A 26,083-nucleotide genomic window follows, 5' to 3' on the forward strand; every position below is an offset into this window, starting at 1 on the left:
TTATTGTATTATTTGTAATAAACCAACCAATTCAGTGATTTTACAATTTTTATTTAAGATAAATCAATTAACAAATTATGTAATAAGATAAATTATCAAACGATACATTTTAAAATGAATAAGCACATATAGAAAGTTACATTTCTCTCATAATTATAACCGAGTATGAGCATTTCATTGTAACCAGTCTATTGTTTACCTATATGTACCATGGCTTGTTTGGCGACCTGTCTATTGTTTTTCCCCATTTGCTCAACTTTGACTGACAATGGATGGATGCCCTCCGTGAACAATGACTAATTTGAGTAATTATCGTCCCACGTGAATCTCTTAAAAACATACAAAAGCTTTTTGTTGTTGTTGATAGTTTGTAAACAAACATTATTGCGCAACAGTGTTGCCACTGCAACTTCAACATATTAATGTCAACAATTCTCACTGGCTAAAAGGCAAAGTGACAGTGAACCCCTCCAATATTGCAGTTCATCTTGGCGACCTCAATATACTGCAGACTTTTAAAAAATCTTTACTATAGAATTATATATTAGCCAGTCCAAATGTTGATTTCCACACTTTCAGTGTTGTACCAAAGTTCAAGTAGAGGAAAGGAAACTCCCCGACTAAAATGCAGTGATAATTCCAATTTCCACGGAGTAGAATGAAGGAATGACTTTGAGCACCGTTGTATGTTTGTTTATACTGTATGTGCTACTGCTCCACGTTTGTTTAAGCAGCGGATGTTTTAAAGGTTATAAAGAGTGGAGGGCATCGTCGGTCTGACAGTGAGCTTCCGTCAGTATTTCAGGCTGGCTAACGTCCACCTTTTTTTTTTTTATGGTTTTGTTGAACACTTTAAATATATATCGCTTCATTTCATTTTGCAGCAAACGGAAAATGGGAACGAGATGTGGCTCAGGCAATGTAGAGCGGGTCGTTCAGAAACCAGAGGGTCGGCGGAGGGTTCGTTGCCTCTTGACAGCTGGCAAGTGAGTACAGGCGTGATAATAATTTTAAGTTTTAAAAAGTTTAAATGTGTTTTAAGTATGTGGGAGGAGTAGAACAACACAAAACAATTGGCTGGGGTTCACTGTAATAATGACAAAATGTATAAAAAGTCAGAGCACCCTTCATTATCATCTCTTTTGCGTCCTCGTTCTCCTAACTCCTTGACAAGATCTCCTCTCCAAACTTGGAGCTGTGGGCGGCGTTCTTCGCCTCAAACACGGCCTGCATGGACCAGTGAGGTTACAGTTATTGTAACACAACAACAGCACTACAAGACTAAAACAAAACAACATACTTTTTTTTTTTTGGTACAGTATGGTTAATCAATCAATTAATCAGTGCGTTAGTGTGAAATCACCTGGTTGTGCACGTAGGCCTCGCACGCGTAGCACCACACGGAGAGGTCGCAGAAGCTCAGCACCACGGGATGATTGGACATCGCGCCGTGCGTCAACATGTGCTCGTTGACGTAACGGCCGCATGCCACCTGGCGCGAGGGACACGTGTGACCTCATCATTAGCTTTACACATGGAAATCTTACTTGGGATAACTTCTATTGTGAAAACACTATGAGATAAAAATAACAAAATAACATTTTTGTGATAGGACATCTAAGACAGGAAACCTTTTCTATTGACCTATCCATCTATCCATCACCTTGTAGCAAGTGAGGCAAATCCAGTTCTCTGCCTCCGAGGCGCAGTCCTGACAGGGCAGGAAGACATCGATACCAGATGGGGGCAGGGGCTTGACGGCGTCCAGGTGAGGACACCAGGAAAGAGGGTCCACCACATACATGGAAGCCTGAGGAGACAAAAACACACGTACACAGATTAGAGGATCATCTGTGTGGGAAATTCCAGAGTATAGAAATAGAATAAAATACCATCTGAACTCCACTCATCAGCTCCAGAGTACTTTGAGGTTTGGACCAACCGCATGCTCCCTGCGGCTCAGGCTCTGCCCCTTCTCCACGGTCATCATCTGCTGGTGCGGCGACGACCACGATCTGAGTGCGATAACGAGACATACGTTTGGCAGGAAGTAAGAAAACAAGAGCGACATCAACTCCATCATGTAAAAAAACGTGGTGCTGTTCTTAATCCGGCCCATCGATCAAGAATTGTGTCATATTTGTTGCATTAACTTAAATGCTTAATATTTCATTAAAAATCAAAAGTGGCCTATGTTTGTCCACCCCTGGCATAGAGGGACAACTCGTCCCCACTGCAATGGTGGTTGCTTGTTGCCATGGCAACATTCATTGGTGACACTACCAGCCCACAAAGCCTTGAACTTACGGGAGTCTGCGAGCTCTCTGGTGATTGGCTCTGCTTAGGTGAAACTTCATCTGACTCCGCCATGGATTGGTTCTTCTCAGATGTCTTTTCACTTGACTCCGCTCCCATGTCAGATGGGTGCGGCGTGCTATGTCTGATGTCCAAGCTCGCCAATCCTAGTGTGAGCTGGTCCAAACTGTGGTTGGCCTGTTGGGTTGAAATACCAAAATCAATGTCAACTCTGTGCATTAATGAAATGATGATGTTTTAGTCTTTATGCTATTACTGCTGTGCCCTCCAATCCCACAGGGGGCAGTGGTGGCTTGTCTGGACCACTCTGTCTTGACCTCCTGCCTTTCACTTTTCCACTGCGCCTTTGATGAGCGCTTGGGGACGATATAGCTGCTCGCAGGGATTCTGGGACTAAGAACAAAACAAGAGTTAAACCAAAGTGGGGCAATCAGACAACAGAAACAGGCACATGGGCCAGCTAATTCCCAGATGAGGTTAAAAAAAATAGGTAAAATTTGCACATAAAATATTTCTGAAAATGAGCTAATAATAAAATAAGTGCGTAATAAAACAAATCAGTATTAACAGCATTAGCTTCTGATAATGATGTTCTAATAATATTGGCTAAATTCTGGATATGGATGTTTTGTTCTTGTTTGTTAGTCAATTTATCCATGAAGCACACAAAAAGCTTTGGAGCTGCATTTGCAGAACCCCCGGACTCACTGTTTATCCTCAGCGACTTCCAGTAGGGGGCGTGGTGTCGGATGACTTCATTAATGGCTGCCACGGCGGAGCGGTGAGCTGGAGGGAGGGGCGTCTCCAAAGAAGGAGGAGGGTCGCCGAGTAACACGCTCGTGCACATGGCCATCGAATCAGAGATGGACGTCAAGTTGTATCCACCCTGTGACGTGACACGACAGGTCACTCGTTACATTGTTTAGCAGTTAGCATTTTAGAGCTGGGCGATTTTTCCATTTTATTGATTGACTCAAATTTATATGTCAGGATGATGATGATTATTCTAATTTATATTTTGAATAGGCTTTTGTCTCAACTTTATCTTTTGATCTCATGCTGCATTCAAGGAAGGTAGAAAGTCGGATTTATCCCACTTGGAATGTCACAGTTATGACCTCAAAGTGTTCGAGGCGAATGTAAACAAGGATGGCTGTTTCCGATAAATTGTTTGTTGTTCGGCTTCATCACAACACATGTTGGCCTCCAGCAAACCTTATTTGGAAATTCCATAATTTCCACTTGTTACGTGAAGTTATTTTGAAGGCCTGAAATAATATAATAAATAATAAAGCTAAATATGTATTATGTCTATACTATTATGTTACCATTCACGGTGTCTTCATAGGGTCGCCAATGTCGAGTGATCACACATTGAAGTCCGTTGGTGAATTCGGGGTCCTTTTTCCCCCCAGCTTTGCGACTCAGACCTTCAGTTCAATGGATCATTCTAGTGCACTTTTCCTCGTCGTAAGATGGAAAAGTCCGTCTTCCCAACTTCCTCGTATGCAGCATCAAACCCAAATTATCATCAGCATAAAAGAAAATTAAAGGAGCTTCCCAGTTTTTTTCTGTTATGTCCCCCCCAGTAAGAAGAAAATATCCCGCCCACCAAATCTCCTCAGTGACCATAAAATAATATTTGTCTATATAATTGTGATAAGTACACCTCTGGATAACATTGTATCCCAATTAAAATGTTCCCAGCGCAATTTAGCACCATCACTCACTTCCAGTATGAGTAAGACTCGCCCACAAGCCAACGACATCAGCATGTGAGTGAGGTGGGCATAGCACTCCGGAGTCACACGGTATCCGCCCAGAGGGTCTCCCCGCGCCGCGTCGAATCCCGCCGACACCAAAACGAGACTTGGATTGAACTGTGGATCGAAGCAAGGCCTGTTGATTTATTTGTCTTTACCCACAAGGCAGATTATACAAATCTATCGTGCTCTTCAGCAGCAAATAGATCATGGTTAAAAAGAAGATGAAATGAGATGAAAACCAAGTGTGCGTGTTACCTCGGTGGCAATCGGCATGACAACATGGTGGAAAGCGGCGAGATAATCGGCGTCTCCCATCCTGCCGTTGCTCCACGCCACGTTGACATTAAACCCCGTCCCTTTGGCCACTCCCACCCGGTCCGAGGCGGCGTCTTCTGAGGACGGAAAGAAGCTCCCGTCGTCATAGCGATGAAGGGAGATGTAGAGGACGCTGCAAACAGATAACCACACAAACTGTACATTTCTGTGAAAATTTACAATCATCATGATCATGTCAATAATAATAATAGTAACACCAATCATATTTGTTCACACAAGAATAATTCATTTAAAAAAGTCAGTAAGACTGCTCGTCACACCAATCACATCACATTTTACCTATCGTCGTCTTCAAACATGTGCTGCGTGCCATTGCCGTGGTGAACGTCCCAGTCCAGGATTAAAACTCGTGCAGATGCATGCTGGCAAGTCTTCTGTGCGTAGCGAGCGGCGAGTGCCGCCGTGTTGAAGAAGCAAAAACCGCATGCTGTCTCTCTCTCAGCATGGTGACCAGGGGGACGCACGATAGCCACGCCGCTTCTGACCTTCACAAACAAATTTGTGTATGAATGTATATGTCAATAACATGTACTGCACTCTTAGGCAATCATATCCACGTATCCATAGTGTTATTAGCAAACCTCTTTCAGTGTGATGTCACATTGAATTTGGCTGCGAAATCCCAGGGAGAAATTTCGAGTTCTCCCTGAGACTTTGGAAAGAGGAGCTCCAGGACACAAAGCATAGTAATTCTTGACTCTCAAGACAATGTCCAGGAGAGACCAAAGCTCCAGAAAGGTAACAAAGAGCTCCAGTCTTGATATATAAGGGCGTGTTTGAAGGCATGCATGGTACCTGTCCACTCATGATGTGGTCCACAGCGTTGAAGCAGCTTCCAACAGCCAGCAGGGCTGACTGGAAACTCTGATTGTTGATGAAGATGGAGTTGAACTCTTCTCCCAGTTTGTAGAGATCTCTGCTCTTCATCGTAGTGGTAGACTTCATCAGCTTGATGTGGTCAGCGCTAAACAAACATGCACACACAAAATGTTTTTATTTAGGTTTGTTTATCATTCTGTTTGACTCCATAAGCAAGACACCATCAAAGCAGGCTGCCATCGGCTTTGCCACCGGAGCTCCCTTCAACACACACTCACTGGTCAGTCGGCCCTCGTTTCACTCACACAAACAAATTCACGGGTCCAAATTTATCTATAAAGTGAGATACCAACTCATAGCAAGGCCCCTCCCCATTTTCACTCTGCGCACCGAGAATACCACCACCCACACGCTCAGTTGCAGCAGTTTTAGTAATCCAAAGTTTCCAAAGTCTGCACTACTTTTGCATGATTTCCATTCCCTGCAATCATTTCTCAAGCTCACGTTGTGCCAAGTCACATGGGATAGGTTGACCCGTGACTCTAGAAAAACAAATGCCTGAAAAGCTGAAAAAATAGGACAGTTGCAATTGTGACACGTCACAGCACCGACAACAGCTTGAGTACCCCCCCCCCTCTGTTTTCATGCCTAACAACATGGATGCTGTCACATACGTGTGACACATGGCAAGCTCGTCCTCGGTGGCGAAACGAGCTGGGATGCGTTGGCAACGTTCAACCAGTCCAAGCTGCTCATGTCGAGAGAAGATCTTGAAGATTCTTTGTGGCTGTTCAGGATGATGCCTGTAGAGAACATGGAGGAGAGTGGACCACGTCAGTTATCCAATGCAGTGCGCATTCCCCTCAAGGAACCACCCGCCCACCTGTCCCACAGGTTCAGGTGCTCCATCATTCTTTCGTCATACACCAGGCCTGTTGTCGTGACAAGGGGACCTTGTGGCCTCTCCTCATTGCCTGTTAATCTGAGGACATCTCCTTCAGCAAGATGATCACCCTCTACAGGAGACACAACACAACTGACATGCAAAATTGTGCCAACACACAAGGTACAACAACTAACTGTTTTGAACAGTGATTCCTAATCACGAACAGGCCCAAATTGAGTATTAAGTAAATTTTTGAGTGAATTGAGACAAAGATGATCATTGTAGCTTTTTTGTGAATAACATACTGTGAAATGTTCCTGATGTAAAATATGCCTTGGCTCAGTAAAGATTGGAAACACCAGTTTAAAATGACGACATAAACTAAAACAGAAGAAACAGAAATAGAGACTGCCACAAAGTTTGCGTGTGTTTTTACCCAGCACTTGAAGTGAGGTCCAATATGGATACAGAGCCGAGATGGTCTCAGAGATGGACTTCATGGCACTGATACACGGAGACATGTAATTATTTTAAAATCCACGGTCAGTTAGCATCCACATAGCCTCATGTTAGCTGAAGTACAGTAGTCTCAGAAATTTCATGTCACTGATTTGAATTTCATTTTTTTTGTCATAGTAATTTAAAAGGGTTAGGGTGTCTTAATATGTCTATGGCATGCATATGTCAATCAGCTCTCAAAGGACAAGAATTATCGACATATTGAGTATACAGCCCAATTTATACATATCACAGGGGAACCCCATACTATTTATTCTGCTCAATTAACAAGATTGATTCAAGCTTTAGTTTTGAGTTAACACTACCAAGTAAATGACGATGCTAGCACCTCTTTAAGTTTGACTATGAAAATTCCCCTCGACAACGCAAATCAGTATCACTGCTTGTGTGTGTGTGTGTGTGTATGTCACAGGTACCAGTCAGAGGGTGCAGTGGATGAAGCCATTGGTGCACAGGCTCCACCCAGCAAAGCGCGAACACAAGCGGTAGCACCCTTTGCTGTCGCCTGCAGGTTGTAACCTCCCTAAACATACATGAAAATACATGAAATGATAAGTCCTCTTATAAATTAGTTTAATAAATTATAATATAACACATTAATTCCTCGCCATTTTGGGCTTCACCTATTGCGGCTTCATTAATTTGCGGGGTTTTTGAACAATGTCCGTCACTTCGGACATGACTCGGGAGACGCAGCAGCTGGCCGCGCGAGAAGTGAAAGCACCAAGAAAATTCACAAGAAAAACCAACCCCATAACTGCATGAGGCCAAATTAAAATTCTGAGCAAATTGCAGCCATTATGATGTCATAATCTTTGTTTTTACCTCAAGAGCCATAACGAGTTGACCTTCTGCCAAAGACATTAGCATGTGTGTCAGTGTCTGGAAACACTCAGGACTTACGCACATCTGACCCTGAAAAAACACCCACACACACCCACACACCCACCCACACACAATGTGACAATGTGACAATATTATTTGGATACTGAATTTTGCTGTTTATTCCGCAGAACATTATTTTGTCCTTCTATAATGGCCCAGTGAAAGCTTTTCTTAATATTTCCACTTTTCACAGTCATACCTTGGGATCCCCGAGTGCAGCATCAAAACCAGCAGAGACCAGAACCAGCTCCGGCTGAAACTTCACACACACAGATAATGTTTTAATATCAAAGTGTGATGTCAACAGTCATCTGCAGAGGAATCAGTGAGGTTTACTTCATAGGCGATAGGAAGCAGCAGTTGCTGGAAAGCACACACATAGTCTGCGTCGCTTTTCCCTGCCTGAACAAGGAGAAAGCAAAGTTGAGAGTAAGCTTGTGACGGTGACAGGCAAAACAATGAAATGCTCTTCCAGCAGAGGACAGAAGGCACAATTAACTGTTGCTCACTTATTGAGAGAGTTTTGTTGAGAAGTATGCTGTGAATTATTTCTGAATCTCTTAAGTTTGTGAAGCCCTGCTAGGGAATAATTGACGTGACTGACCGTGGCCCAGGCCAGATTGATGTTTCGTCCTTCGGCGGGGGCGCTGCCCAAAAAGGTGTTGGCAGATTCTGGCAGGTGAGGCCAGAAAGCACCCTGCTCAAACCTGTGCACGCTCATGTACAACACGCTGACGCACGCACACACATTTTAACACGTTTTCGACGGGAAAATTCTTATTATTTTTGTGTTCGAAAGCAGGAGATGTCACCTGGGGTCTTCCTGGAAAACGTACTGGATACCTTGACCATGATGAACGTCCCAGTCCACGATCAACACCCTGACACGCACACGAGGAAAAAAAAAAAAACTTGTGTGAACAGATTCAACACAGATGAACAGAACGGAAACTGTTGAATCCAATTGTTTGTACAGTTTTCAAAAAATAATTCCACCCCATAGTCCGAATTTTATTTTTCGTCTAACTGTGCTCACTACGTCAAATTGCTCATTCTGGTTGAGCAATCCTCGCTTTTTGGCCAGACATACCTTTTGACTTTGTGTTTGTTCTGAGCGTAGCGAGCTGCAATGGCCACGTTGTTGAAAATACAAAAACCGTTGGCCTTGTTTGACTGAGCGTGATGTCCTGGAGGCCTGACACGCACACAACACAAATGTTATTATTGGTTAATGAGGGAGTCCTTAACACCTCCTTGGAGCACTCAGGTCATACCGGATGACAGCAAAGCCGTTCCTCAATTCAGACGTCAAAACCTGGTCTACCAGCTGGAGCACTGATCCCACCCCCAATATGGACACCTGGAAGGTCTCCTGTAACACACACACAACAAATGGGTTTGTGTAAGTGTGTTGTGTTCGCACCCAAGGTGTGTGTGTGTGTGTTCTTACAGGATGGATATAAACGGAATCATATTTGTCAGAAAGTTGACGCAATTCTATCTCAGACATCATCTGGGTGGACTTAATCAGCTCGATGTATTGCTTCCTGTAGGGAGGACATGTGGCATGTCAAACAAAGTTGTATTATTTCATGTATTGGTGAACTCACGTGTGGACGAGAAGCAGTTCTTCATCAGTGGCTGCTCTGGGCTGAAACACACAAAGGTGCTTAATTCTCCTGCTTCAGCATGAAGTCGGGAGGTCAGTCAAACTCTCACCTGGACTTGAACACAGCGAGACGACAGCTCTTGTCTGTCCAGCTCCTCCATGATGGACGTCACTCTGGCAGGACTTTCTGCATGGCTGAACATCGAGGTCAGTCGTTAACAGAATGCATGAAATACATGCATACAGTCGTATGAAATACTGTACATGTGCAAAGCCATAGTTTGTATCAAAATCTAGCTCTATGTGGTGGATCATTAAAACACTGGAGGGATGGTTACTGGAAATGGGCCTATGTAGATATTCATTTGCTGCCAGAATAGTCATTTACCCTCATTAGCAATGTACAAAGTGTACTCCTGATTTGTTTAATGTTATCCTCATTAGAAAATAGCAATTTTATTTTAAAAATAAGAACATTTCGAAGTGACCCCAAACTTTTGAATGGTAGTGTATATACAATATGCATTGAGTGAAGTAATACAATTTATTACTACGTATGATCATGTAACACATATATACATACTGCTCATAGGTCAGGTAAGCTTACTTGGAGTCCCACAGGTTGTGATGACGAGTGAAGGTCTCTGAATAGACCAAACCCGTCCTGCTGGCAGGCGACCTGCTGGACAGGTCCTTCACACACACACACACACACGCACACGCACACACACACACACACACACACACACACACACACACACACACACACACACACACACACACACACACACACACACACACACACACACACACACACACACACACACACACACACACACACTTAAACATTATGTGGCGCCCATTGCTTACTTTTATCCACAGAGTACAAAAGGATCTATCTCTGAAGCGATTGGTTACGCTCACCAGCCGCTGCAGTTGGACCTGCAGATCCTTGTCTCGCTCTTCTCGGCTCCTTGACATTTTCCCTTTCCTCTTTGCCTCCTGCAGGGCGCTACCTTTCTTCTTTTTCTCATTTCCTTGAACTGCATCTCCCTACATGCACACATACACACTGCTGCATTAATAGCCCTGACCAAAGAACAACTTGTCAAACTTTAACAAGAGGACAGTAATTCCAGAGCCCTCAATTCATCATTGACAAGTTATTTTTTTACCAATATTTTTCCCAGACTTTAATCAAACATTGAGCTACCTGTGGGGACAGACGAGGAGACCTCCTAACTGGCTTTAGTCCACATGATGATTCCAATGATGGAGATTCATCTGCTCCAGACGACATCTCAGACCAGGTAGAACACAACAACAGCATATTAGTGAACACATATTGTATGTATGTGCAGTGCATACACAACTAGAATTTACTTAGCAAAGTTATTTAATAGCTGCTACGTTCAAACAAAGCAACACTTTAGGCCCGATCGATTAATTGTGCAGGCGATTAATTCAGCTGATATTGGGCCACTTCAAAATAATGTGTTTCCAACTGAGTATCATTGTAAGAAGGTAGTGAAGCCTTCTGTGTGGAGTTTGCATGTTCTCCCCGTGTCTGAGTGGGTTTACTCTGGGTACTCCGGTTTTCCCCAACATTCCAAAAACATGCAAAAACCAATTGAGCACTCTAAATTGCCTGTTGGTGTGGGTGTGAGTGCGGATGGTTGTTTGTTTATGTGTGCCGTGCAATTGGCTGGCGAGCAATTGTGGGTGTAACCCACCTACTGCCCAAAGACTGCTGGGATAGGGTCCAGCACGCCCACAAACCACATTTGGTGCTTGAGGGCTCAGTGTTTTGGGTTCATGTAACAACTGAGACAAAATTTAGCAACCAAGTAGGGCATGGCATTCAACAATCTTCTGCAAACAAAGGGCTGAGTGAACTGTTTATCTATTCCTACCACACTGTAGGAAGGTTTGATTTCAAGCATAACGAATATCATTTTTTCACTGGTTTTGCACAAGTAGAGTTTTGGGCTCACGTGTCACATTTGATGTTTTGTGAGAACAACAGTGCTTCACTGTTGTGAGATTCTTAACAACAACTTAGAGGTTTTGCCAAGCAACTTGCGCACGTTTGCTAGAAAATGAAGAATGTCTGGAGTCTGGAGACTCACTGTCTGGGGAATGTGCGCCAATTGTCTAGGAATGACAGTGATACCGCAATCTACGCATGTTGCCAGCCCTCATCAAAGAATTCTCATGACAGTATCATTGTGAGTATGTCATTAGTATGTTACCTGATTCTTGGCCACGAATGTGTGCGCACGTTATAGTACATTGTGGGGAAAAAACGAACCTTTATTTCCCACAGGATGTATTTTTGTATTTAGTATGCCAAGTTCAATATCAATAAAGCTGCAATTAAGGTCCGTGTGTAATCACGTAGCCCTTTAAACAGGCATTTACATATATTAAAACAACAACAACAACAACAACAACATGGGCATACTTACAGAAAATTCTTTGCGTTTATGTTTTGATTTTGCCCTGAGCGCCGACAAATTGTCGCAAAATATGACGTAATGGGTCATGTGCGTGGCTCCGCCTCCTGACGTCATATTCTTGCGCCCCCGTGTCAACCAAAGAATACAAGCAAACAGCAATGGCGCCGCCAGATAGTTGTAAAACTAACGAAAATTCTCAGTTTACAGTGGCTTCGAAGGTGCTGCAATATGAAAGGTTTATTGACGAAGTACTGAAGAAAGATTTACAGTAAGAGACGGACGGATCATTGTGATAATCGTTCTCATCATGAGTTCTTGTTAGGTAGTTGTACTAACGAAACTGATTAAATGGTACTGCTTTTGACAGCAACACGTTTACCTGGGGGGTTTATTAAGTTAATTGAAAGCCTGCATATTGGGTGTGTTGTTAGGGAGTATCATTCACTTTAGTGTACAAATATTGGTACCTTAAATAAAAATTAAACATGCATTTCATCCACATGAGAATAAGCGGTTCATTAGATGAACGAATGAATGAATTAAAATAATTTCCCTATATTACTGACATGTTGTTGTTTTTTTACGGAATATTTCTTGTTAAAGTCAAATTTGTTTTAGAGGTTGTATCTGCCTCTTTAAAGTTTTTCTGGGCCTGACTGAATAAAATTCAGATAACTGAAAAATCATCTGATTCATCCCAAAGCACTTGCAGCATGATATTCAATATTAGCATAACATTTGACTGTTTTACAATACTTTCTCCTGTAGTATTTGATTAACTGCAAAAAAGACAAAACATTTATGTTATTTATTACTTTTGGGGCATAGAGGATATTTGATTATCATTATCTTAATACATAGAAAAGAGCTGTTAACGGCCGATTAAATGTGCTTGCTGATCGGTCAGGCCCTATGCTTAACACCAAATGTGTGTCGTTTTTAGAAAAGTGATGGAGCAACGCGATACTGTTTATGAGCAAGCCTCTCATTACCTGCAGCTGAAAAACACCTTAAAGGCTCTTCAGGTACACACACATGTGCGCACACACACACTTAAGCATTGTGGGTATGATATACGTGTGTGTGTGTGTGTGTGTGTGTGTATACAGGAGACGGATTCTCACCACCTCAAAGCAGATGTTGACCTTGGCTGTAACTTCTATGTTCAGGCTGAAGTGTATGTGCAGTTCTCCCACATACTACAACAACGACTAATACTATAATAATGTTTAGTCAAGCATATCTTTCCGCCTGTATACAAGTACAATTCAATGGCTTAATCAAAAAAATAATTACCGAGTATTATTGCGTGTCCTCATCTTCACAGGGAGGACTCATCTAAGATCTTTGTGTTGGTGGGTTTTGGCTTCTTCTTGGAGATGGACCACGCTGAAGCTCTGCACTTCATCGACAAGAAGACAAGTCAACTAACAGCGTCAGTGAATACTCACACAATTTGACACGATATAGGGATGTTAACCCCCCAAAAAATCTAGTTTGACTTTAAACATTTTACAAGGTGGCCAGTTTTGTCCATTTTTCCCATTGCAAGATGACCACCGCCCATGCTAATTTTCCTTTTGTGTGAATGTGTGTTAGCTTTACAGATCAGCTGACCAAAGACAGTGCCAAAATTAAAGCAAACATCCGGATGGTGCTGGAGGTCAGTTTCATCATCACCATCACACACATAAAAACAACATGAATAGCTTTCATAAGCTTTAGTCAAGTCTGTCGTGTTTGTTCATTCAAAATGATGGATCTGCATGCTGTTTTTTTGTTTGCTTTTTTTTTTGCTTGCAGCAGGGCAGCTTGGTACATACCCCTCTGTTACCTGTATTGAGATGGCTATTTCAATGCCAGCTATGTTCCAAAAAGAACTCATTGAGTTCCAGCCAATTTAGAGCACTCTAAGTGATCTTTCAATGCTCCCAACACAAATGACTTTCTTCCTTAGTCCATTTAGTAGTAATCAACGTTGAACATATGTTGGTTTTACTCAAATCGCTTTTTTTGGACCAAAAAAGCAGGAAACAAGCTTATTGCAAAAAAATATTTTATGCACAACAGTGACTTTAGTACTAATATTTTTTTTTTTTACTGATGCCACAAACATCTGAACAGTCCTTTACTTTTAGAAAATGCCAATGACAATTATGAAAATGTGCTTTTGATATTAAACATAATGATTGTAACAGTTTTGCACCTGGTAAACTTGGTAAACAATTTGCACGCTATTTAGTGGTAGTCCATTCTCTCTTCTCTCTTTTGAGACACTCTTTGTTGCAAATTTAACATGACAAACCCTTGATGAATCACAAGGTGCTTGTAAAGGTCAACGTTGCAAAGTTCCAGCGAATCCGTACACCATGATCTCATCCGAAAGAGACTCAATGCTGACATCTGCTAGCCATATTTTTTTTCTTTTAAACTTTCCCAGATTAAAGACCACATCTGTCCAAGATTTTTCTCTGCCCATTCTCATAAACAAATGTAGTTGATTTCAAAATCTGTCGCTGGCGCTCCTTGTTCCTGTTGACGACATTTCACGTTAACAGTGCTGAAAGTGTTAATGGAAGTCCAGTGTGATGGACTGAGGTTTGAGGGTTTCCAGATGTTAGAACATGTCTTTGAACCCTTGCTATTCATGGCACGTATCACGGGAATCTGTGAATAAATTCATGGTTGCCTATGATAATAAACCCAAAATATAATCCCAAAACACTTTAAACTATCATTTCAAACTCACTTTACAGCCTTAAAAGTAATGGCCTTTGGGTCATTTTATTTTTTAAGAAATGCAAAGTCGTTGCTTTGCAATGCTTAGAAAATACGAATCACTACTTGATAAAACGTACAATATATCCCAAAGGAATCTTTCTACTGACCACAAAAACATGGTGCATTTTAAAACGAAGAAGTTGAAGGCCTAACGTAGGAGGAAGCAGATATTTTGAGATGCATGTTGGCTGAGTGATGACCCTACCTCCCACCCTATTACTATGACCATTGGTTCCCTGGCTAGCAATCATCATCCCTATTCTGTGTTGGTGTGGTTCTCGGTCCAGTTCGTTAAAATTGGAGGCAATCAAAGGCTTGAACAGCCGAGGGCACTGTTGACCTTTGGCTATCGTCTTGTCATCTTTCAGGGTCTGCGAGAACTTCAAGGTTTGACAGAGCTTCCAGAATGCCGCAGAAGAGAAGTCTTCTAGATTTTTACTGTCTTTGGACGCCTTGTGAGGCGGGATCAACAAGTGGGATCAACCTGAACATTTTGTGGTTCTTCTTCTGTGGTGACTAGACCTTTTGAATTCTCATATGGACAAGTGCCAGCAATGAGATGTCATGCTATGTCCGCATCTGGATGGATTGAGTGCAATTTGATGAAAAAGATGCTGCTCTAGCATCCTAACAGGATCGTTGCCATGGTGACATGATCCTAAATTAATGCTGGCTAGTCAAGGACTAGAAAAGCAAATGTCTTTGACATTTTGTTAAATAGATTATTTTTTTATATAATTTCCTCCAATTGTAAATAAATGACAAAAATTCGCTTTTTCTCCAAATTACTATTATGTTGTGCACAAGTTAGATATATGAAATACAATATAAAATACGAGACTCCACACGCACTTTTTTTTTTTAGTAAGAACATTTCTCAAATCGCAAATTTTTACCCTTTGTTGCATTTGACCCTTGCAGGAGAACGTTTTGGAGTTAAGGATCTGAAAAGAAATTGCCAAAAGCAGCACGTCATCAAAATCTCGGAACCGATGGAACGCCAGCAAAACGTTTAGTCTGAAAGTAATAGACGGGAAGCCGAAGGTTTTCAACAACGGAACTCAACGCAGGTAAAAACTAGTGAGGAGGAAGCGTTCGTCCAAACCGGAAGTGGGAGAAAAACAAAAGCAAATAGGCGATCAAATTCTTGTTTCTTCGTTGATTTACACTCGAAAATTGCACGTGCCGATTTCGCTGACGACTTTTTGACGTTTCAAGGCAGAGTTGTCTGGCTTTTGGGGATGAACTTAGTGGCAGCAGCCCCCGCAGTGGAGTGGCGTCGGCGGGCTGACGTACACCCGAGAGGCGTGGGGTTCTTTAGAGCTGTCACAAGAGCTAAGGCTAACGAGCTAGATGACTTAGCACGATAGGCTAACAAAACAAATACACTCCACTCCAGGGAAGTTGAATTTGGCTTGTCCGGACTCTTAAAAAACCCTTAACTTAACTTTGAATAGACACCGCGAGAACCACCGGGGGCGGACGAGATTTGAAAGTGGGCAGTTTAGCTTAGCACTTAGCAACGCGCAGAAGAAAACTACTCCATCGGCGTCCTCGCAAAACGCACAAGTGGACAGACTCAGCACTTTAGACGTCTGTTAGATTAATATTTAAGTGCGTAGAGGCACTATTCTATTTAGTTTTTTTAGGGGAGGCGGGGGGCTTGTTGTTTATTATCGAGCCTCTTGCTTTGTTTTGCTTTTTAAGTTTCTACATTTGGAGGTTTGGTTGTTAGCATGGAGGCTGCGGATCCCGGCAGTGGCGCCTCGGAGCGGTTACGTAACAGCCGCAAGTCCGCCGATAAGCTGCTGCTCTGACAGCCGCAAACACGGACACGCGTACACACAAATACACACACTTGAGCAAACAAATACGAGAGGGGCGGTGGGAAAGAAGAGGACCAACACAAAACAACATGGAGGATCTGTGAGACGGCTGGTGCACGCGTAACAACGATAAGAACAATTTGAGCAAGATGGATTCAAACCCGCTCATCAACGGTAAGGCGTGTGCCTGCCTGCGCTTGTGTATGCATGCATGCGTGATAGCGCAACATGTTTCAATTGTATTTCTTTGGGTGCCAAGTATAGTGCACTCATCACTATTATTGTGTTTGTGCGTGTGTGTTGACAAGGCATGATGGGATGTCAGTAATTTCTTCTATGCAAGGAAGCTCTGAACTTCCATCTTTTTCTGGTTGTTGCCTTGGCGACCACTGCTGGTCATTTTTGCCATGGGGACTACATAACAGTACGTCTAGTGCGACCCTTTTGTTTGGCTGACAACTAGTTGAGAAAGTGCTTGACTAGCAATGCAGCACAGCCTGTGTTTTAACTGTACATATCGCCAAGGATCAGGTTCATTTAATTGTGCCAGCCAAAGTAGCAAGCATGATTAAAAGTCAATAAATTGTACAGCCCTACATACTAAGACTACAAAGTACTAATACTACTGCATCCGGTAGCACTTTGTCTGTGTAAAGATCAGCTTTACAGATGCTACGTCCGATCTGATGGATGTTGTCAGTTGGCGAGGTAGTGCTGTCACAAGTGGTAATGAAATTGGGGGGTGTCATCCACCTAAGGAATTTGGAGTGTTGGGGTTTGATGGTGGTGCACGGAGCTTAAGACCAAGGAGCGGTGGTGCCAGAACGCGATGGTCCACTTTAGGCTGACCTGGAATCAGCTCTGTTTTGTCAGTGTGGTTTGCAGCACACAGCAACTGGAGTGCCTTTGAGCAGAGCGGCACGATTCTGAAGCTCCATGGTTACTGGTTGCCATGGTGATATCTGAGATGATTGACGCCTTTGTTGCATAACGGCTCGGTCATTGACAATAATGCTTATTTGCATGTGTGAGGAGGTTCTGCGTGTCCATGTGTCAGTACAGTTTGATTACTTTATTGTAATAAATCATCATCCGATCTTGTGAGCATCCCTGTTGAATTTCTGCTGTTCCAGCCATGGACCCGTCTATCACACTCTGGCAGTTCCTGCTCCATCTGCTGGACGACCAGCGCCAGCGTCATTTGATTTCATGGACCGGCGAGGACGGAGAGTTCAAGCTGCTAGATGCCGAAGAAGTGGCTCGCCTGTGGGGCCTGCGCAAGAACAAACACAACATGAACTACGACAAACTCAGCCGTGCGCTCAGATACTACTATGACAAGGTCTTACTGCATACTACTCTAACAAGTGCTGTCACCCTGCTAAAATTAACACTTGAATAAAAAGCATACTTTCAAGCGAAACATGCAATCACAGATTTTTTACCAAGAGGAAATTTGCATGCAATAAAATGAAATGAATACCATATGTTTGTGCATATTTTCCCAGAATATCATCAAGAAGGTGAGCGGACAGAAGTTTGTGTACAGGTTTGTGAGCCAGCCTGATCCGTCCTTGCCGGACGGGACACACAATCCCGAAGACAGCCAAAGACAGGACAACCCGGACGCCAATAGCCAAACAAAAAGCTGCCCGTCCAAGAATGTAGTACAGGTGGGTGCAGACTCGCGGACCCAATAAGATGCGTCACAAGTGCAAATGATTGATTGATTCGTACGTTGATCGTCAGAAGTCATCGCCCGGCAACTCGCAAAAGAGTTCTCGAAACGACTACATGAAGTCGGGCCTGTACTCCACCTTCACCATCCAATCGCTGCAGGCCACGCCCAACCCTCGACCCGTCAAAGCTGAAGTGCTACTAGACCCTGTCCCCAAGCTGGACCGTGTGCCCAAAGAGGTGAGGGAGACCAGCGCAAAAATCCTGGACCCCGCCCTGCTAAATCTCCTCTTCCGCCTCCTCCCAGGTTTCCCCTCCGTCAGTGCTTGCCGATACATCTCGTCAGGTGATTGTCACGCATCCTTCACCGTGTCCTACGCCTGTCGTCAGCCCCCAGACAGCTGCCAACACCCCCGGTCATTCACAGGTCAGGGTCATCTCAAGAAGCCGTCACTGAAAAGACACAGTAGGCCAGCCGTTTTGCTCGGAACGCAACATTTTAGGCTTATTTTGTATTTTGCTCCATTGAAGATAAACTTGTCCAAGAGATTTTGGTCAATTGCTCCAAGTTTGAAGCCAGCATTTTTGGGGAAAAATTCAGCCCCACACAAAGCTCCTCAACTCACTTCAACATGGTTCCTTTGCACCAAGACCCTACAAGGTGGCGCTAAAGACATACTTTTATGTTAGACAGTACGTTGGCAAGAGTGCAAAATTGGAGAAAATGACAGTCAATGAGCGAGGGTCGGTAAGAAAAATCAATCAATCAATCAATCAATCAATCAATCAATCAATCTTTGAGTGGTGATTATGTGGAGAAACCTGTGCTTAAATTAGTGCTGGTGTGAATTCAAATATGTGCTGACAAGTTGTCCTGTGTGTCTTCCAGAATCCTCCAGGACTGCCTTTGATCGACCATCCCCATATTTACCTCACCAGTGTCAAGGACCCGTCCTCCCTAACGCCACTCCTTCCATTGGCTCCTGTCGGGGGCTCGGTTAGTTCTGTCCAGCCGCCCCACGCGATTGTGAGCCCCCAGACGCCACCGCAGGATGACGGCGACGGATTGGCCAATGTTGTTGGCTTGCCACCCCACCCGACTCCCTCTCAGCCCGTCTTGGTCATCATCAACCCTCCTCCATCGCAGCAACAGCGCGCCACCATGACGTCCACACCTCCTTCCGTTGGGCCACCCATAACGCGCCCGCCCCCACCACCCATTGTCATCAAGGAGGAGACCCTGCCGTCAGAGGAGGAGCTTCTGGAGATGGTTGAGCTGGAGGATAAACGGGTGGAAGAGGTAAAAGCGGTCTTGTATAACGAAAGGAACTTGGGCATTTTCACATCAATGGAAAAAAAAAACATTTAATGGTGTTCGCAAGAGACTTTTTGAATGCCAATCAGTCTGTCACTTTCGGCACATAAAATCCCCATAAAATAATAATTCAAACCTGTTGCATATGCAAGGAATCATTTTTGCCACCATGTTCTGTGAGCAGCATGGTGCTTTCATTTTGTCATTACTCTAAGCGAGTAAGTTGTGCTGCAAGCCTTTCATCAACAAATAATTCCATAGAATTCTATATTGGATGGTGTCATTGCTATCTGTTTGCTCATCTCTTGTCTTGCCTTTCTCAGGTTCCTCACATTTGCAGCACGGGAGACCCTCAGACAAACCTCACCATTGTTGAAGCTTTCCCCGTTCCCAGCACCCAGCCTCGGGAGGGGAGACCAGAGGGAGAAGGAAAAGACACACAATCAGGTAGCGAGCGGGAAAGTTGATGCAGATTCGGGGATTGCCATTTCGTCAGGTATCGGCCACATAACTGGTCATCTGCCTTGAAATTGGAGGTGTGGAACATGATTCACTCTGACTCAATGTCCCCTGTGTCCTCTGGGATTTGAGTGAAATTCTGCTGGAGGTGGAAGCTGTAACTCCTTCTAACGGGGACTCTGCTAGATGTTCCCAGCAGACCTTCACATTATGTTTGGGTCTGCCAGGTTGGACTGGCATATTTCCCCACCACCAGTTGGTGACAGCGTCACCCCACCCTTCACTAAGACATGCAGCCGCAAGATTGATGACACGACCAAAGTCGAAAATCGAACTGCGGCCGAGGGTATCCTGATGCTAAGTGCACGTATGGAAGCCCTTATGTTTTAACATTGTCTTTGTTATCAACAATCCATGATGAGCACAGAAGTCCAGGAACAAAATCCTACTCAGGTTCTGGTCGGGAGGAACCGTTCGGCCCAATCACACCCTTCCAGGTCTCACTGTCATTGGTTTTCCGAGCACGAGCTTGCATCAACTTCCACAGAAATAATACTCGAAGTAAATATTTATTTCTTTATCGATAATGTGAAACGAAATGCCTCCTTCTTGGAACCATGTCCCTTTTGTCAAAACATGCACTGAAACATCAACACAGATTTGGTGTATGTTGTAGGGTCTGCGCCTGCAGTGACATCATCGATCTCCAGTCCAGACGTCATTCCTCCCAAACCGAAGAAGCCCAGAGGCTTGGAGCTACCCTCCCTCCCCCCAGGCCTCTCTCTGGATAAGGTGATGACACCTACCTACATCAGTTTAGGTGGCGATGCTACACACGCATCCTGCTGGCTCATGAAACCACTTCCTGTTTTTATCTCTGGCAGGTCAATGCCGCCGTCAATAGTTTGCTTGCACCCGGCTCAGCAACCAACACGCTGACGCCCACTGTCATCACCTCGCACGCTCTGGTAAGCCAATGCTTGGCCGGAGTAATGCCGTCAGTGCCCATGTGTTGCATACGCTACTGAACCAACTGACTTGTTTGGCTCCCAGACTCCGGTCCTGTTGACTCCCAGTCCCCTCCCATCCACCATCCACTTTTGGAGTACGCTCAGTCCCATCGCGCCTCGCTCGCCCGCCAAACTCTCCTTCCAGGTAACTTGCCCTCGCCGTTTCCTCTCCTCTCAGGAAACTGACTCTTGCAATTGGCAGAGATTATTTTTAGGTTATGCCTGTATTAATCATTTTACCAATGGGTGTTAACCATGAGGTCCACAGGCCTTATGCGGCCTGTCGCATCGCTTCATGTGGCTCACTAGAGCAATTAGTGTTGAATTCATGTGCCTTGCTTTGTTCTACTTTGCAAATTGCTAAATTTCTTCACTTTAACTGACATTTTTTCCCCAACAGATCCCAACTTGACATAATTATATTTTTCCGCCAGTGGTCTTAGTTCTGCGTTAGGTTTTGTAAGTGGCCTAGTTTGTCAAATGCAATTGGCAATCTGACCGTAAATGGCTTGTCTCTTCCAGTTCCCGACAAACGGCAGTAACCAAATCCACATCCCGGCGCTGAGTGTGGACGGTCTCTCCACCCCTGTGGTTCTGTCACCCGGTCCCCAGAAGCCCTGAACGTTGCATTTGCGCATCAGAAGGCTGCTGTGTTATTTGCGCCACTTGCCAAGATGGCGGCATCACCGTCGCCGTACCTTCTCCAGTTGGAGTGACCTACAGGAAGACGCATCAGATTTGTCCTGTTTCCAAAGAAGAGGAAAAGATTTTTTGCCCCCAAAGAGCTAAAGCTCTGCCTTCTCATTAATATTTATGAGGATGAGGCTTCCTTTTTTTCCTATTTATTCCCTGCTGGCCGACATTGTCTTTTACCAACAATGGATGCTCATGTCTTCAGTCTGATTATCATTCTTTTTGGGGTGAGTTTTTGTTTCAGGCTATGCCTTACTGGACAGCATGATAAAGATGATGAACATGGCCCATGGTTCATTGCCCAGAGATGTTTTTTGTTTTGGGTGCACCCGCAGACCTTCCTCGGTGCTGCCGGGTCTCGTCAGGACACTATTCCTGACTTCATTCCATCTGCGGGCTTGTTGAGCACCTTCTACTGGAGGATAGTTGCCACTGCACCTTCTTAATGTCCCAATTTCCTTGTTTACTGGTGGACAACTAGTAATTTGATGCACAATGACAATGTCTGTGATGACCTTGAACATATCACAGAGGACAGAAGAACATTAAGCGGTTGTTGTTTGTTTTTACGTTCCTATGCTACCCATGGGAACCCGACATTGACTGTTGTTTACACACACGAACAGCTGGACTATTTTGGACGCTGAGTGACACAGTGACTGTTTTTTCGGCCTTTTAGGCAAATGGGTCAGTAAATGAAAAACCCATGGGTGCCGAGCATCGATCCCTGAGGCCTCTCTACATGATGATTGGATGTAAAAGATGGAAATCCTCTAAATCACGGGTGGCCTACATGACCATTCCGTAGTTTAATCAGACCCACCAAGCATTTACATTATCAGGAGTCCTCCAATATTTGTTGCATTAAGTTATCTGCATTTTCTCCCAAAGTTAGTGATTTAAAACATATTTAGTATTTTTTTCTATCTATCTCACTGAATAATGTAATATATATTTTTAATCATCAAAGAAATTCAATTCAAATAATTGGGCGAATAATTAGAATTTACAATAAACAATAATGGTTTATTGGTTAATTTTAATCAAGTCCAATATAAATTATGCAATTAGGAACAATGAAAATGACTTTCCCTTTTAGTTTACTCATCTGAACTGGCCTGTGCGTTCATTTTAGAAATCAAATACAAAAGTTTGCTCAACCTTGCTTGAAAGCTCGTGCATCCTCGTCACAAAAATGAAGCCGCCAAAGATGTCCAATTAGAGCCAAGTGAAGTTTACTCCTGGGTTAGAAAACCCCCGTCTGTGAGACAACGGTACCGTTTCCCAGTCTCCTGAACGCAGCACTAAGCCATCGCGTTCGACTGTTCTATTTTTCTAGCAGAGAGAGCCGCTGCTTTATTTTGTCTATTGAAGAGAACAAGAATGCCCCAAAAAAGCCTTAAAGACTTTGCCAGTGACGCAGATGTGATGTTTTTCTCTCTCTCTCTCGCTCTCTATCTTGCTCTCTATCTCTCTATCTCTCTAGTGGGCATGGCCTACACTAAGCCATTCATGACAGAACATTTTGGATGAACTTTTCTTTTCACCAGCAGAACAGGAAGAATGTTTTTATATTGATGACGTCACTTGGGAGCCTCTGCAAGATTGGCTGTTTAGGTCTCAATACAGCTGTAAGGAGTGGCGCTACACCCGGGGTTAAGGGGACTTAAAGCCCCGTCAGATATTTGTGTAGCCCCAGTTAAGCCCCTTCAGCATTTTATTTTATACTGTAAAATATATTAATCAATTATTTTCTCAGCCACCTCGGTCCTGGTCAAGAACCCTGTAAGTCCCAGGAGAAAAAAAAATCCTGGCGCTGTCTTTGATGATTGGTGGAGGTGCTTTTAGAATAAGAGCTTTCCTCCAGTCTTTTGTGTGCTAAGATAAACGTAGCATAGCTACGATGAGATGGGGGTGGGGGGTTGTTGTGGAACAGTATATAAATGTGTCAAATCCTCTTTGGCCCCGCTCTTCCTTTTTAGTGAGTTTAGTGATGTCAAAGAGGGGCAGGGAAAGAGGGATTTTATTTTTCTGATGCGTATTCATATTTACTGGAAATATAAAGAAGACAAATTGTTTTTTATGGGTCGTATTTCCCCCCCCCCCCCCCCTTATGTTTGTTAATTTACAGATGTCTGTTTTTCTATGACATGTACAGTACTGTATTATATGCATACACACACACACACACACACACATACAATGCAAATTTATGGGGTGAAGTGTAATTAAAGTGTCCCATTCAAACTGCTTAGACTTCTGTTGTATGCTTTTTGTTCTTGCATATTTAGCACAAACACAGTTCTAGTTTCTAAAGCTTAAACTTTATGTGGGGGTGGGAGTGTAAAGTTTCTACAGCAGCCGGTTCGAGGTGAAATGTCTTCGTCGATAAGCCAGTTTCAACCCCAACAGCCGTTTGGGAAAATCTATACATTTTCCTCGATAGTCACAAACGCCCTTGTCATTACTATTCGTAGACTGGCCTGTAGACATCAGGAAATGTCTGATAATGTACTTATGTTTATTGTCTTAGATTTAATGTTACTAATAATCTCAGATTTATAAGAGTGGTGTTAACATTTTAAATTATACAACAATTAGTTTAATTATGTAACGAAGTCAAAAGGGTAAGTGAAGCGAGAGATAAAGAGAGCTGTAAGTATAGTGAAACACTATTGGCCACAAGGAGGCGTCATTTCATCAATATTGGCCATTACTAATGACGTTCACCCTTGACCCTTGACATGGGTCTCAAAGACAAGGACTGGGGACCAGATCTGGTCCACCAGATTATTTTGTGTGGCCAATGAAAGCAAATCACATCTGTCAACTTCACTAAAATCTGTACCAAAATATTTATGTGTTTTAAATATTTTTTATTTATTTAAGAAGAGCTTGGGATGTGTATCAATTTAAAGCGCCATTTCCTTCCTTCTTTCCTTCCTTCCTTCCTTCCTTCCTTCCTTCCTTCCTTCCTTCCTTGGGGTTTTCTTTCTCTTCTCTTTTGCTCTCCTGTTTGAATCTTTGCGTGTGGTTTATGCCTGAACTATTTCAGTATCTTTGTGTGAATGAAAGATAATTGCAAGAGGAGTTGTACTTCTGTAAAGTAGCTCCTCTCTGTAGCCGTGTTTTAGAGGCAAAATGTTGAAACAATCTTTTTTTATGATTGTCCTGAGCTATAATTATAATAGTCATATTTTATATATATTAATCAATTAAAGTGATTAATGGCCACAACCTAGCTCGCACCATTTGCGTAAAGGCCACACATAAAGGCTGCTGCTGTTTTGCTGATACCGGGTACAGTGAGCCCTGCACTGTTTTTATCAATAGTGATGAACATGTCAAAAGCGGACAACAATAAGTGACCATCACACCAGCGCCACCATACATAACCAGATTTGAGCTCGTAAAAACCCATTTGGATGACAATACTTTATGCTGTGCCATCACACTGCTACTTAATATAAAAGGCCGTCGGAACCTCGAATGCCCATTGAGCATTAGTCGGGCCCACAGAGAGAACAATGGGAAAGGTAAGTTGGGTTTGTTAGCTTGCAAAAAGTAGATAACACATGGAGCCCGTGAGCATGTCCGACCGTGTGTCTGCAGATCATTTTCTACGAGGACCGAAATTTTCAAGGTCGGCACCACGAGTGCGTGAGCGACTGCGCCGACTTGCATCCCTACTTCAACCGCTGCAACTCCATCCGGGTGGAGAGCGGCTGCTTTATGGTGTATGAAAGGCCCCAGTACCTGGGTCACCAGTTTTTCCTGCGCAGGGGAGAGTATTCGGACAACCAGCGCATGATAGGCATCAATGACTGCATCCGTTCCTGTCGCATGATTCCGTTGGTAAGTTTATTGCAAATTTATGGCACTGAAAACCTAACGTAGCATCGGAGACATATTAAGCTTCTTATCTTTCTTTCGACAATTTGAGCGAAGGCTCACTTATCTTTTTTGCAAAGCATCATGCATCGTATTCATTTTACTGCTAGGCCATTGGCAAGGGCAAAGAAATAATTTTTTGTCCCAAGTACAAACCAATTCATACTCTAATGTAGTGGTACAATAATGAATCGATTATTGAATAATCGATGATTAATTCATTATTATTAATTAATCATTTTCTTGCCTTGACTTGTGAGCAATGACTTGATTTACAATTATGCTTTAGACATTTAACTGCTCCAGTGAAGTGAAAACAAAACTGGAGCAACTAAACTAGCTTTTCTGACAATTATTGCTAAGGTTCATCATTTGCACTGACTCTCTCTTGACTTGAATCCATACGCTGTGCGTCTTCCGCAGCACCGAGGCTCCTACAAAATCCGATTGTACGAGCGCCCCGATATGAGCGGTCAAATGCAGGAGGTGAGCGACGACTGCCCCAACGTCCAGGACCGCCTGCGTATGTCTGACGTGAATTCGTGCAACGTGGTCGACGGCCAATGGCTGCTGTACGACCAGCCCAACTATAGAGGTCGGCCCTTCTACCTGAGGCCCGGGGAGTACCGGCGGTTCAGCGACTGGGGAGGCGCCAGCCCCAGGATCGGCTCCCTCAGGCGGATCACTGACTCCATCTAGGACCTCCTTCCTTTTCCCCTGTTCTCAATAAACATGCTTGGCTTAACTCTTCATTCTTGTTTGATTTTGCTTCCTTTTCAGTGTGTTTGTTGCCACCTACAATATACAGCGGTGGATTGTGATTCAAATGCTCCACT

At 43.5% G+C, this 26,083-nt stretch overlaps 4 protein-coding genes across 9 annotated transcripts; 3 read left to right on the plus strand and 1 right to left on the minus strand.

Moving 5' to 3' along the window:
- Nucleotides 1–35: 35 nt before the first annotated feature.
- hdac6 (histone deacetylase 6) lies at nt 36–11,682 on the minus strand. Of its 2 annotated transcripts, none has more exons than XM_061301698.1 (29): nt 11,605–11,682; nt 10,350–10,436; nt 10,061–10,189; nt 9,744–9,829; nt 9,247–9,331; nt 9,138–9,178; nt 8,978–9,074; nt 8,802–8,899; nt 8,618–8,722; nt 8,340–8,408; nt 8,132–8,258; nt 7,864–7,929; nt 7,727–7,786; nt 7,468–7,557; nt 7,059–7,165; nt 6,560–6,627; nt 6,121–6,253; nt 5,912–6,040; nt 5,214–5,382; nt 4,698–4,903; nt 4,338–4,530; nt 4,047–4,196; nt 3,025–3,202; nt 2,573–2,709; nt 2,308–2,493; nt 1,893–2,015; nt 1,664–1,810; nt 1,364–1,492; nt 36–1,227 (listed from the first exon to the last, which is right to left on the minus strand). In XM_061301698.1, the coding sequence occupies exons 1-29, from the start codon at nt 11,680–11,682 to the stop codon at nt 1,159–1,161; spliced, it is 3,342 nt and encodes a 1,113-aa protein (XP_061157682.1). In that variant the 3' UTR covers nt 36–1,158. The 2 variants fall into 2 exon arrangements, with proteins under 2 accessions (XP_061157682.1, XP_061157690.1); XM_061301706.1 differs by having other exon boundaries at nt 10,350–10,441; nt 11,603–11,679.
- A 21-nt stretch (nt 11,683–11,703) lies between these two features.
- uxt (ubiquitously-expressed, prefoldin-like chaperone) lies at nt 11,704–15,147 on the plus strand. 2 transcript variants are annotated; one of them, XM_061302756.1, is made up of 6 exons: nt 11,704–11,863; nt 12,539–12,620; nt 12,705–12,772; nt 12,923–13,030; nt 13,195–13,258; nt 14,745–15,147. In XM_061302756.1, the coding sequence occupies exons 1-6, from the start codon at nt 11,754–11,756 to the stop codon at nt 14,805–14,807; spliced, it is 495 nt and encodes a 164-aa protein (XP_061158740.1). In that variant the 5' UTR covers nt 11,704–11,753; the 3' UTR covers nt 14,808–15,147. The 2 variants fall into 2 exon arrangements, with proteins under 2 accessions (XP_061158740.1, XP_061158732.1); XM_061302748.1 differs by having other exon boundaries at nt 12,539–12,772.
- Nucleotides 15,148–15,300: 153 nt separating this feature from the next.
- On the plus strand, nt 15,301–23,606 carry elk1 (ETS transcription factor ELK1). Of its 4 annotated transcripts, none has more exons than XM_061302123.1 (11): nt 15,301–15,446; nt 17,336–17,544; nt 17,711–17,875; nt 17,952–18,119; nt 18,187–18,306; nt 18,769–19,179; nt 19,518–19,641; nt 20,330–20,445; nt 20,538–20,621; nt 20,707–20,808; nt 21,186–23,606. In XM_061302123.1, the coding sequence occupies exons 2-11, from the start codon at nt 17,338–17,340 to the stop codon at nt 21,282–21,284; spliced, it is 1,596 nt and encodes a 531-aa protein (XP_061158107.1). In that variant the 5' UTR covers nt 15,301–15,446; nt 17,336–17,337; the 3' UTR covers nt 21,285–23,606. The 4 variants fall into 4 exon arrangements, 3 of the variants coding, with proteins under 3 accessions (XP_061158107.1, XP_061158095.1, XP_061158101.1); XM_061302111.1 differs by lacking the exon at nt 15,301–15,446 and adding an exon at nt 15,453–16,376; XM_061302117.1 differs by lacking the exon at nt 15,301–15,446 and adding an exon at nt 15,453–16,376 and having other exon boundaries at nt 17,955–18,119.
- On the plus strand, nt 22,040–25,973 carry LOC133149951 (gamma-crystallin M2-like). Its single transcript, XM_061272187.1, has 3 exons — nt 22,040–22,043; nt 24,946–25,211; nt 25,671–25,973. The coding sequence occupies exons 1-3, from the start codon at nt 22,040–22,042 to the stop codon at nt 25,944–25,946; spliced, it is 546 nt and encodes a 181-aa protein (XP_061128171.1). The 3' UTR covers nt 25,947–25,973.
- The last annotated feature ends 110 nt before the right edge of the window (nt 25,974–26,083 follow it).

The sequence above is a fragment of the Syngnathus typhle genome, linkage group LG2 (assembly GCF_033458585.1).
Source record: "Syngnathus typhle isolate RoL2023-S1 ecotype Sweden linkage group LG2, RoL_Styp_1.0, whole genome shotgun sequence".
NCBI lineage: Eukaryota > Metazoa > Chordata > Actinopteri > Syngnathiformes > Syngnathidae > Syngnathus > Syngnathus typhle.

Bases quoted from the DNA above. Each gene is read 5' to 3' on its own strand.
- hdac6 (XM_061301698.1), bottom strand. From the start codon at position 11,682: ATGACCCATTACGTCATATTTTGCGACAATTTGTCGGCGCTCAGGGCA. The intron at 10,437-11,604 runs GTAAGTATGCCC...ACCTGGTCTGAG, and splicing joins ATAAACGCAAAGAATTTTCT to ATGTCGTCTGGAGCAGATGA. The intron at 10,190-10,349 runs GTAGCTCAATGT...GTGTGCATGTAG, and splicing joins CTCCTCGTCTGTCCCCACAG to GGAGATGCAGTTCAAGGAAA.
- uxt (XM_061302748.1), top strand. From the start codon at position 11,754: ATGGCGCCGCCAGATAGTTGTAAAACTAACGAAAATTCTCAGTTTACA. The intron at 12,773-12,922 runs GTATGTGCAGTT...TCATCTTCACAG, and splicing joins TTCTATGTTCAGGCTGAAGT to GGAGGACTCATCTAAGATCT. The intron at 13,259-14,744 runs GTCAGTTTCATC...GTCATCTTTCAG, and splicing joins ACATCCGGATGGTGCTGGAG to GGTCTGCGAGAACTTCAAGG.
- elk1 (XM_061302111.1), top strand. From the start codon at position 16,352: ATGGATTCAAACCCGCTCATCAACG. The intron at 16,377-17,335 runs GTAAGGCGTGTG...CTGCTGTTCCAG, and splicing joins TTCAAACCCGCTCATCAACG to CCATGGACCCGTCTATCACA. The intron at 20,446-20,537 runs GTGATGACACCT...TATCTCTGGCAG, and splicing joins CAGGCCTCTCTCTGGATAAG to GTCAATGCCGCCGTCAATAG.
- LOC133149951 (XM_061272187.1), top strand. The intron at 25,212-25,670 runs GTAAGTTTATTG...CGTCTTCCGCAG, and splicing joins CCTGTCGCATGATTCCGTTG to CACCGAGGCTCCTACAAAAT.